Source organism: Hemitrygon akajei, chromosome 16, assembly GCF_048418815.1.
Source record: "Hemitrygon akajei chromosome 16, sHemAka1.3, whole genome shotgun sequence".
In the NCBI taxonomy this organism is placed as follows: Eukaryota; Metazoa; Chordata; class Chondrichthyes; order Myliobatiformes; family Dasyatidae; genus Hemitrygon; species Hemitrygon akajei.
In genome coordinates, this window is record NC_133139.1 from 74,127,456 (window position 1) to 74,140,258 (window position 12,803).

Consider the following 12,803-nt stretch of genomic DNA (forward strand, 5'->3'; position numbering starts at 1 on the left):
GTCTCCCAACCGAACACCAAGATTGACCCATGTTAACTAGACCTTGGTCTAGGATTTGAAACACCCTCAACCTCTCTCAGATTATTCACTTGTCCCTCTTCTCCTGCCCTCCACAAAATGGTGTCTCAAGTCAAAAACCTTTATTGGGAAGCTTTCCTTTGACTTGTTAAGACACATAATATAATAGCAGAGAGATTCTGGTAGAATTGTACACAGCACTAGATAGACCATAGGCTTGGCACTTCAGAAAGTGCTAATCACCAATTATAGGAAGTACTTGATTGGACCAGCGAGGGTACAGATAAGATTCACTAGAGTATAGTCAGGAGAGAATGGAAAGGCTGGGCAAGTTACCTTATGGAGTCTGAGGGAGGTTTAATTGTATTACAGTAAAATGATGAAGATAAAACAGAAAGCACCAATTTTCCTCAGCAGAAATGGTTAAAAACCAGGGGTGGGAGGTGCAGAGAATTCAAGTAATTGGTGGAAGGATTATGAGAGGGAATATTTTCTTACTCAGAGTAGTGGAGTCTAGAACTCACAACCTGGGAGTGTGGGAGAGCCAGAAGCTTCTAAGTACTTAAACAGCACCTGGGGTGTGACCTTCAGGGCTAATACACCAATGCAGAGAGGTGACAATAGGCTATTTTTCAATGACAATGGAGCAAATGGAGAGTAATTTTAACCCAGCGTGTGCTCTCCATCTGTTCTGGGATACAGTCTGAACTTTTTACTGATGGTACATCCTACACCATCTTTGCCTCAGGTTTCAACTGCTCCAATATTGTCTCTACTCAATGTACAGCCCCAGGAAATTCCAGCACCGTCAGACCTGGGAGCATATCCCAATCCAGTCCCAGACCATAGAGACTTGACGGCCTATCCCATTCCAAAATCAACACCCTGAGACACGAGGACATATCTCAATCCCATATCAGTACATCCAGGCCTGGGGAAACATCCCAATCCAATCCCTTTCTCGATTTGGTAAGGAACTGAACTTCTGACCACGGGCTGGAATTTGAACCACCGTGAAGAAAGAGCAGAGATCTGGGACAAATTGGGTAGTTCTTTCAAGGGTAGCACAGCAACAATGGGCTGAACAGCCTCCTTCCCCACTGTAGCATCCCACAGTGCAAGATTTGCATCTCATCATCAGGTCATCACACTCCCTATCATCAGTTCTTCCACTGACTTTGCAGTGATCTCTTCCAAACCGAGTGGGGCTCTGTATCAGCTTTTAAAATGGTCATGGTAAACTTAACTCATTAAACCTTGAGCTCCATTAGACAGTAGGCAAAGTCTCCCTTGGTAAAAGACATGAAGTACTGCAGCCCAGCTAACGAAAAGCTTCATGTTGTTAATTACTCTATTACAGGACACAGAAAAAGTTCTGGACACCGCCCAATATTTCAACATTTATAGTAAACTTTTAAGGAAAGAGCTAGAGCAATAAAAATTGCTATATATAAAAAATAAATCTTAAATGATCCCTAATGGATTCAAATCTGAATGAATCAGAATATTTGAAATGGAAGATATGGCCAATAAACTGCATTTAAAAAAATATTAATTTCATCAACATTCTCACTTGCAACGGTAGTAATTACTAAGATTTTTAATAATTCTGTAAATTTTCATGCTGTAACAACCTTATTGCTACCAACTGAAACTGTCATAGTGTGACATGTTTACATAGGAAACCTCTATCATAAATACGTACAGGATTGATGATGGTGGGGAGCTGTACTACATACCCTGGTCCAACACTCCACACCTTTTAACCCCATTGAAAGTGAACTGCTGGCTGGGGTTAATTTCCACATAACTTAGCCATAAGTCATGTGACTTTAAGTAAATTTAGATTATGGTTTAAACTAAGGTTTCTTAAGTTTGTCAATGCCAGAAGGCCGGGGTGGGGGAGAGGGGGGAAGATAGTGAGGTAAGGCCCTACTTCCTATTAAACGCTCCCAGTAGCATGTGTCTCAAATAGCCCCTGACATCCAAGTCCAGGCTCTGGCCTTCAAGTATTGCTTAGCTATTAGGCTTGGCAGAACCGTCTCTACTGACAGGAAAAGGGGCAAAGGCAGGTTACTGGCACCTTAAAACAGTCACTCTGGGCAGATTCGGCTTTTTTGGGCATAGTTGGCAGCTCAGCTAGGAGAAGGAAAACCCTTATCCCAAATATCCATTGCCTTGCGGCTATACCCACTCAGTGGAGAGGTTTCGGGAGTAAAACCTGAGGAAAAATCCAGAGCTGGATTCCCTAAAGGCATTGAGTTGAATGCTGACTGGCAACTCCTGCAACGTCACTGGTGCCAAACTATCGGTCTCTGCCCTTCCTTTAGATTCATCGGCTGCATGGAGAGGGGAAGCCTGCTGCATGGGAAACCCATTCTTCTCTGCATCACGTTGCCTCGGCTTGCATACGGGCTACGTAGACAGCTAGGACGCAACGACCATAATCGACCCCGAGCAGTGGAGGGCCTCAGTTTAAACTAAGCATGTTTATTTCGAGTAGAGCGGTGGAAAACTAAGAAACGTTTCAAATTTTGGTTAAAAACCAATGCAACATTCTGGCCTCTCAGCTATACAAAGGAATGAAAAGTGTTTTCAGAGTGTGCAAGGCTCCAAAGGACAACACCAGAATTGAAGGGAATGTTTAGAAGGACAGCTAGATTGCATGGGATCTAGGGGCAGGTAACAATTGGATTCAGAAGTGAGCCAGTGTTCGGAAGCAGGTTGTTTCTTGGACTGGAGACCTGTGTCTGGTGATGCACTGCAGAAGACGGTGCTGAGACCTTAGTTGTTTGAGATTTATTCGCGTGAATGTATAAGGCATGGTAAGTATATTTGCAGATGATGCTAAAACAGGTGGTGATGTGGATAGTGTGGAAGGTTGTGATGAATTACAGTGGGATCTGATCAACTAGATCGGTGGGCTGAGGCTGGCAAACGGCTTTCACTGCAGATCAACGTGACACGTTGTATTCTGGGAGATCAGACCAGGGTTGGACTTGAACAGAGAATGGTAGAACAGAAGAACCTAGAAGTACATGTGCTTACTTCACTGAAAGTGGTGTCACGGGTAGATAGGGTGGTGAAGAGGTGCTTCCATGCTTTTGTCCTCATCTGTTAGGGCACTGAGTACGGGAGTTTGGAAGTTATGTTGCAGCCATAAAAGATGGCGAGACTGCACTTGGAGCACGGTGCACAGGGTTTGGCCACCCTGTTATAGGAAAGGTGTTACTGAACTGCAGAAAAAATTCGGCAGGACGTTGCCTGGACCTAGGGGCCTGAGTTACAAAGCGAGATTGTGTCACTAGGACTTTATTCGCTGCAGTCTAGCAGCCTCAGGGATGACTATGGAGGTATTCAAGATCATGAGCGGCATAGACAGATGAAGGCATATGGTCTTTTTTTTAACAGCATGAGACTAAATTAAACAAGAGGGTATGGTTTAAGATCAGAGGGAAGAGATTTAAAAAGGACATCGGGGCAGTTTCTTCACGCAAAGGGTGCTGGGTGAGCAGTCAGAAACCGTGGCAGAGGCAGACACGTTAGCAACATTTAAAAGCTTGAGAGGAGTACATAGATAGGAGAGGTTCAGAGGGCTCTTTCACCAAACGCAGGCAGATGGGGAACATAATCGGCATCGACAAGTTGGCCCAGAGAGCCTGTTGTTGAGCCACACGTGTCTACGAATCTAAATCGGGATTGGCTCTTTTTTCCAGGAAGGGGATGGCCAAGTAAGTGGTGAAGATGTTTGATTGGCTATCAGTCACATTCTCTGCAGTAATCATGGAAGTGACAGAGGGCAGTGATTGATATAGCAGAAATGTCTTTTTTAAATTTTTTATTACTTATTTACATCTCTGGACAGTGGGAGGACACCCATGCAGTCATGGGGAGAACATACAAACTCCTTATAGGCAGGACTGGTACTGTAACCCAGGTCACTGGTACTGTAAAGCGTTGTGCTAACCACTACGCTACCATGCCGCACCATGAGGTGAAAGAGTCTCGAGCTCGCACTTATAACCATTGGCATCTAATAGGGACCTTGGGAAAGGGATGAGAATGTGGTACTGCTTCTCTTATTTGCATCTGAGAGCCAGAGAAGGATGTGGTGGTGGTGTTAGTTGGATGGACGATGACTGCACTTACAGTTTGGTTTAGTTGTCGGTTTCTGCATTGCAGCTCTAATGCAATCAATACAACCAAATCACCCTCTGTACCTGCCACAGTACCCACATCATAGCCCCGCACACTGAGGTAGGCTCATGTTTGTTCCCTTCACAACTGCACCCTAAGACCCACGATCCCAAACATACATAGAGCCTGAGTACGAGATGGTGCACTCTATAAACGGTTGGCGCTGGGTGAAACCATCACACTTCATTACAGGGTCCAAAAGCTGCATGTTACTGATTCTCAGCTTCCAGGTACACAATAACATAAGACCATGAGATATAGGAGCAGAAGTAGGCCATTTGGCCCATCGAGTCTGCTCCACCATTCAATCGTGGGCTGATCCAATTCTTCCAGTCATCCCCACTCCCCTGCCTTCTCCCCAAGCCCTTTGATGCCCTGGCTAATCAAGAAGCCATCTACCTCTGCCTTAAATACACCCAATGACTTGGCCTCCACAGCTGCTCGTGGCAACAAATTCCAAAGATGTACCAACCTCTGACTAAAGTAATTTCTCCACAATGGACCGCAGGGAACAGGTCACAAAGACAGTGCCACCGATGAATGGGACTTCAAACTCCCCACACACATCAACAGCTGTACTCATTGTGGACAACATGTTAATCAGCCTCAGTGTTATTAGTACCTCAGGACCAACAAGCTACAAAAAAGTAAACTGCACCCCAGAAACACATTCAGGTATAGCATGTAGGGTTAAAGTTTAGAGAACATCTCATAATCAGGAGGGAGCAGTCCAGGCAGGTAGGTTTCAAGTCATAGGGTTGGAAAGTGTAAGGATGAAAACTAAAAAAATATGGCTTGGTAGACAGCATGCAAATGCAGTGCTTACAGAAAGTATTTATCCACCCCCTTGGACGTTTTTATGTTTTATTGTTTTACTAAATTGAATCACAATGGCCCTTTTAACACTGATCAACAGAAAAAGACTATTTAATGTCAAAGTGAAAACAGATCTCTACAAAGTGATCTAAATTAATTGCAAATATAAAACACAAGACAATTGATTGCATAAGTATTCATTCCTCTTTAATATGACACACCAAATCATTCCTGTTGCAGCTAATTGGCTTTAGATGTCATATAGTTAGCTAAATGCAGATCACAAGTGTGCGTCAAGGTGTTTCAATTGGTTGTAGTTAAAATACACCTGTATCTGGCTGGTCCAACTGCTGGTGAATGAGTATCCTGGCAAAAACTACACCATGAAGACACAACACTCCAAGCAACTCTGCAAAAAGGTTATTGAAAAGCACAAGCCTGGAGATGAATACAAGAAAGTTTGCAAATCACTGAACATCTCTTGGAGTAGAGTTAAGTCAACTAAGAAATGGAAAGATATGGCACAGTTGTAAATCTGCCTGGAGCAACGTCCTCAAAAACTGAGTGATCGCGCAAGAAGAGGACTAGTGAAGAAGGATATGAAGAGGACTAGTGAAGAAGGTCAACAAGAGACCTACGACAGCTCCGAAGGAGTTACAAGCTTCAGTGGCTGAGATGGGAGAGACTGTGCATACAACAACTGTTGTCCAGCTGCTTCACCCATGCTGCTTAATGGGAGAGTGGCAAAGAGAAAGAAACTGTTGAAAAATACTAGCATGAATTCTCGGCTAGAGTTTGCCAGAAGGCATGTGGGATGCTTTGAAGTCAGCTGGAAGAAGGTTTTATAGTCTGATGAAACTAAAATTGAGTTTTTCAGCCATCACTCTAATCACGATGTTTGCTGTAAGCCAAACATCATCAAAAACACACTATCCCCATTGTGAAGCATGGTGGTGGCTGCATCATGCTGTGGGGATGCTTCACTGCAGCAGGCCCTGGAAGGCTTGTGAAGGTAGAGGGTAAGATGAATGAAGCAATATACAGGGAAACCCTGGAGGAAAATCTGATGCCGTCTGCAAGAGAACTGCAACGTGGGAGAAGATTTGTTTTCCAGCAAGACCTCAAGCATACACAGGAATGGCTTAGAAAGAACAAAGTTAATGACCTAAAGTGGCCAAGCCAGATTCCAGACCTTAATCCAATTGTGACTTTGTGGCTGGATTGAAAAGGGCTGTTCACTCACGATCCCCATGCAAACTGACTGAGCTTGAGCAGTTTGCAAAGAAGCACAGGGAATAATGCGGTGTTCAGATGTGCAAAGCTGATAGCCACCTACCCACACAGATTCAAGGCTATATTTGCTGTCAAAGGTTTATCTACTAAATTCTGACTTGAATACTTAAGCAATCAATTATTTTGTGTTTTATATATTTGTAATTAATTTAGATCACTTTGTAGATATCTGTTTTCACTTCGACACAGAAAAGTATTTTTAAGTTGATCAGTGTCCAAAAAATGTCAAATTAAATCAATGATGTAAAACAATAAAACATGAAAACTTCCAAGGGAGACTGAATACTTTTTATTGACACTGTACATGCCAACTGGTAAACTGAGAGTTCGGGCATGTGCAGCCCAGATTGATTCACTACATATTTGTAAATCATCTAGGATCACAAATAACATGAATATTACATAACTCAAGATGTTCTTTCCAGATATAGTCCATGTTTGAAATATTTGTTGCCCTTCCTGCAGTCTCTGTGACAGCTAACATGAGCCTTTCTGCTGATATCCATTTATTGTGCATGGACACCAGCACAGAACTTGTACAGGCCATGATGGTCCTGGTATGCTAGTTCAGACTGGGGCGTTCCTAGAGTGCTCTCCTTACCCTGGTTCCCCCATTCTCACCTGGAGCCTTCCCACTACTGCCCAGCAAGTTAACAGGCTTCATTTAACCGACGGTCAATTAGTGTTGGAGCCCACAAATAAAAGGTAATAAAGAAAATCTTTCATGTGCGGTTCTAGTAACCCCTTGTCTAGTAAGGATTGGAGACTGTGGAGACCAGGTGGTTGCCTTGAATAGGGAGTATGTGCCATAAAGAAAGGTTGGACGAACTTGACTTGTTTTCTCTAGAGGGTCAGAGGCTGAGGGGAGACCTGATATACGTTTTTAAAATTATGATCGGTATAGACAGGGTAGAAAGATCTTTAACCCAGGGCAGAAATGTCAAACATCAGAAGACATGCTTTTAAGGTTGGGGGAGTTCAAAATGACGTGAAGGGCAAGTTTTTATTTTGCAGAAACTGGTAAGGGTCTGGAATGGGTTATCAGGAGCAGAGGAAGGCAGTATGATGATGTTTAAGAGGCTTTTGGATGGAAACATATGAAAGGAATGGAGGGATATGGGTGAAACATAGGAGGGGTATAAATTGGCGTCAAGATGGGCACTACATCATGGGCTAACTGTTCTGCATTCTAAAATCCTTCTAATACTTTTTCCAGTATGCCACTCACTGCAGGAATCTTTAATTCCTGTACATTTTGACAATTTAAGGATAGTTTGAATTAATTCTGTGGTGCTGCACACAGTGACACCAGTCGCTGCAGACTCAAAGCTATTCTTGAATATCTGAGGTGGCAAACAGGATGAGGCCTTCAAGGGGACGTTATTACGCCAAAAAATCCACCAGTTTGACGGCGAATCAAATACTATTTCTGCTTAAGTAAAATCAGATGACACACCAATCATCCCTGCTTTATCCTTTTACTTATTTTACTGTCAACGGTGCGGTGTTGCAGACGGGGGATCTGGGACGCATTCCTGAGCTCCCCACACTCACTGACTTGCTCCATTTCATCAAAATGAATTATCAACAGTCGCCACTTTAAATATGTAAACACTGTTTCCACTGGAGCGGCAGCAAGTTATTCCCCAGTACCTTTTTAAAAAGTTTCATTCCAATGGGATTTATCTGCCTCCTCCCTTCCCCCAGCCAGGGGAGAAATAAGGAAATATGCTATTTTGGAAACCTTCTCACTCGTTGAAACTCCTCTCAAAGTCTGTCCCATCCAGTCCCCCCACCCCTCACCTTCTCACTGTACACCCTTACATACTCTTGCTGTCATGTAATGCGTCCGGTTCTTTGGAGGCTGGTGTGGAGGCAGAGGAATGTTTTCAAATCACAAGCCCCTGGGATACGAAGCTCAAGTTTAGTCTACAAGTGGCTTTAAACATAAGGAGGGCTGTTGTCAGCCTGAACGCTCCCAGATGGCTCCTCCTTACACTATGATGTATTTGTGATGATTGCAGAATTCCAGGGATCTAACAGGCTTCTAGGGTTGACACCAGCTGTCACTCAACATCATGCCACAACTCAATAGTGCCTTCGTCCTCTTGTCCCTGCTCACATATGTTAACCACCTGAATGCTTGGGTCGTTCCCCCATTAGCCTCTCGCTGTTGTAGCACCACCGTTCCACAGTACCCGCGGGGCGCTTGGCTTCTCTAAATGGCACAGGTGCTCAGCACGGTCTTAACTATTGGACCAGAGAAGGGGAGAGGACTGGGTCACCATCCTTGCCAGCACCAAGGACTATGCAAAAATCACATCATTGGAGATGCAAGTTAGTTACCTCAGACCCATGCCAGTGGAGAAGAAAATGGATGCTGAAGTCCCAAAGCTGCTCCATAAGTCACCCACCCACTCTCCCACCGTACTTTAAATGGGGGCACCACACTTCCGCAATCTTCAGTTTTTGAGGCAAATGATGCCAAGGGTCTGATTGGAAAAGTTCATGGTAGCCAGTACGCCCAACTGCTGCTCACCCGTTCCTCACTGTCAGGCCTCGCCACTGGCCAAGCTGACCTGACTGCCCACCTCAACACTGGTGAGGAAACACTGAGGTAGGGGGGCTTACTTCCAGTCTGTTCTCCACAACCTATCAGCCGAGTTGCAGTGGAGGAGTGTTCAGTCCCGGAAGGTTCTGGACTAGGTGGCCCATTCCAGCTGCACTCATCTGGATGGGCCCAGCTTAATGCCCCTCAAACGAGGCCACTTTGCTTGTTCAATATCCCCAATACAGACTGTCTCTGATCTCAGCTGTGTCTTACCACTTGCTTTCTTGTTGCTTTTACTGCAGCTGTAATGGACCACCTAGTCCAAAACCCTCCAGGAATGAACACTTCTCCGCCGCAACCCAGCATTTCTAAGCTTCATTGGCCCACAAATTCCACACAGACCCAACTCCACTCCCCAAAATCCCTCTCTCATCCCACCTCTCTTGCCAACCCACTCATCTCCTTCCCCCTGCTGACTCTCAGACCCCTGCCCACACCCATCCTCTCCCACTCATGTCTTTTCGCAACCCTCACCGGTTTCCCCATTATCTGCTGCTCCACCCCAATCTGCTCCCCCCTACGCCCACCCGCTTCCTTGCTCCCTCCCACCTTTGCACTCCGCCATTCTCCACTGCTTCTCCCCACTTGGCTTCAGCTTCACTCATCTCCTTCCAGCCGCACTCCGCCCTCCCATTCCCATAGTCCAGACACTCAACCGCTCCCCAATTCAGCCCTCTCCCTCTCTCTTTCCATCCTGCCCTCCCCCAACTGTCCCAGTATCTTTGCCCATTCCCTTGGACACCCATCTTCCCACGTTTCTGCCCCACAAACTTCCTACACTCTCCCATCCATTGTCTCACCCTCTCCCTCTACCCCACTCTTCCTGATCTACCATTCTGTTCCTCATCACCCCTCCATCTTGCCCAAATCTAGCCCTCTCTCCTCAAGCGGAGGTAGCCCTTGCCCTCTCCCTCCTATCCACCTCTCCTTCTCTCACCCTTTTTTCTTCCTCTCACCCTCATTTCCTCTCCCCATTTAACACTCCAGGTCCCCCTCTACCTCCTCCACCCTTCTGCCCCGCCAACCTGATTTCCTCTCTACCACCCCTTCCCTCTCTCACTCCTCTTCTGCCCTCCTGTTCCTTCGCCTATGATGCACTCCTACACCTCCGCGGTCACACCCTCCTGTCGTTCTCTTCAACTCCACCTGTTCCAATTTCCCCCCAGCTCCTCTTCTCCACTCTCAAACACACCCACCCTCCTTCCGTCTCCTCCTACAACCCAACTTTCCTCCCTTCTCGCCTGTCTCCCCACACTTCTCCCTCCCTCTCCCCTCCTTCCCTTTCTCCACACCCTCTGCCCCATCTGATCTTGACCCCTCTCTCCTTTCCATCCATTTCCCCACTAAACCACCCTTCCTCTCATTGTTCCTCACACAGTCTTCATCCTCCCCTCCCCTCACCCCTATCCTCCTCCCTCACCCCTCCTCCCACTCCATCTCCACTTTGCTCCCCATCCTGATCTCTCCCACTTTCTCCTCCGCTCTTCCCTTTGGTGACTCTCAGCCCTTTCTCCTCTCTCATCTACCCCTTGCCCCACCATTCCCTCTTGCCTAACCCCCTCACCTAACCTCCCCTACCATTCTCTTGCTCTTGACTCCCCTCATCGAACCCAAAACCTCTTCATTACACTCCCCTGTGCTTAACCTCTCCACCTGCCCCTATACACCTTGTCCCCCCATCTTCCCTCTCCACCCCTCCCACTCCCCCACACCCTCTGCCCCAACCATCTTCCCCTCATTCCCTTCCCTCTCCTATTCCCTTCCCCTCCCTCTTTCTTTCCATCCTCCGTTCTCAGCTCTACTTTCCCCTCTCTCTCCCTTCTTTCCTCACCCACACCCTCCTCTCTTTCCTCTTCTCCAAAACACCATTCCTTCCTCTCTTCTCCTTCCCTGCTCCCTCTTTCCATCTTCCCCTACCCTCTCCTTCCTCTTTCCATACCCCATTCGTTACTCTCTCCCTTCACTGCACTCTCTTCTTCCCTCCCATCCGCCTTTCCCTCATTCCCTTCCCTCCTCTTCCTTCTCTCCCACCCTTCCTCTCCTCTCTCTTCTCCCTTTACTACTCCCAATTCTCACCCCTCCACCTTCACTCCCCTCCTACCTTCCCTCCCTCCCCTCTCCCTCCTTTCCTTCCTTCCCTCCCTCCCCTTCCTTCCCTCCCTCCCTGTACCTTCACTCCGTGCTCCCTTCAGACTTTTCCTTCTTCGGGCTCGAAGTTTGGCGAAAGTTTTGCGGAATAGCGGTTCTGCCATGTCGAATGCAGGACACCGCCTGCGGCTAGCGGGATGTCTCGTCGCTGCGCTCTTGCTGCCGCCCCGCTAGTCCCGATGCCGGTCCCGGTGTGCCCGCCGCCTCTCGGGCCCCCCTGTCACGGAGCTCCGCTGCAATCCGCTCGCTCCTTCAGCGCCAGCACATTCCTGGCCTCCCCAGGGAGTGTCTCCAAACTCTGAGCGCCGGTCCCGCCAGCCACCCCCTCCCCGCCGCGCCTCTCCTCCGGCTCCGGGCTCCAGACCTTCCCGGGAGCATCTGACCCACCTCTTCCCCGATCAGGGCGGGCTGTCCCGGAACCCAGTGGCGGTGGAGTGGAAGCCTTCCTCCCCTGCGGTGCCGGAGATTCAGGGACGGTTCCTGCTTGCCTTCCCCGCCGCTGGGAAGTGTAGTTTGCAGGGATCTGCTCTCCAAACTCTGGGAATGGGAAATGGGAAGCAGGGATAGGAATGTAGGGAGGTTTGGGAATTGAAGACCCGGTGAGCGTGCCAGAGAAAGTCTGGGAAAGGAAGTGGGGTCAGGGATTGGGAGCAAGGGGTGGGAAGCAGGAACCGAGTCTGGGAAAACCGCTGGAAACATTCAGTGGGTCAGGCAGCCTCTGGAGCGAGAGAAACGGGGTTCACGTAATTGGATCAGAGATCCTTCGCCAGAAAGGCGAGATCGAACGTACTGGAGCAGAGAAAGGGAACGAGCTGGGCAGACCCAGGAAGTTTCAAGTTCATTATTGTCATAGACACACATCCCATAAACATTAGGTTTTGTTTTCTGCAGCAGACAGGTACACGATAAGATGAGAACGGACATGAGTCAAAATAAATTTGGATTAGTATAACTTGTTCGTAACTTATGAAATAAACAATAGATGCAAGATTGAGAAACAATAAACATATTCCAGGAAAAGAGTGGGGAAAAGCTTTAGGGTCCAGAAGGGAAATCTGTGCATGGGACCAGGGGAAGTGGGTGAAGGCTGAAAGGATTCTATCTTGGTGCAGAGAAGGATATTGCAGAGGCAGGATTGAGGGAGGGGGAGCAGTGAAACTCTGGAATAAGTTACTACCTTAAAGGAGGTATTGTTGGGGTTAGAGGCATATCAGTTCCGAGGGCTGATGAGATGTATCTCAAACTGCTATTGAGACAGGGAGGAGAGTGCTAGGGCAACTGAATTTTAAATCTTTCCTGTTTATGGTTAAATTGTCAAATTTTGGTGCATCAGTCATTTATCGCAGAAGGGCAGTGGGGATAAACAAAATGCAAAGTCATTTTATTATCAAAGTACATTTATGTCATCATATACAACTCTGAGATTCATACTCAATAATTCTATAATAGAATAATAACAATAATAGAATCGATGGAAGATGGCACGAACTTGGACATTCAACAGTGTGCAAAAGGCAACAAAATGTGCAAATACAAAAAATAAAATAATAATATTAAATAAACAATAAATATCAAGAACATGAGATGAAGAGTCCTTGAAAATGAGTCCATTGATTGTGGGAATGTATCAATAATGGGGCAAGAGAAGTCGAGCAAAGTTATCCTCTTTGTTCAAGAGCCTGATAGTGGAAGTGTAGTAACTCTTCCTGAACCGGGTGGT

The 12,803-nt window shown here is 46.8% G+C and overlaps 1 protein-coding gene across 1 annotated transcript in view; it reads right to left on the reverse strand.

Annotated features, from left to right (window-relative positions):
• LOC140740186 (rho GTPase-activating protein SYDE1-like) overlaps positions 1-11,430 on the reverse strand; it is a 68,045-nt gene extending 56,615 nt beyond the window's left edge. Inside the window, exon 1 of the mRNA XM_073069185.1 lies at positions 11,106-11,430. Coding sequence (XP_072925286.1) covers positions 11,106-11,187 — 82 coding nt within the window. The 5' untranslated portion in view covers positions 11,188-11,430. The remainder of the gene's footprint in view (positions 1-11,105) is intronic.
• Positions 11,431-12,803: the final 1,373 nt, after the last annotated feature.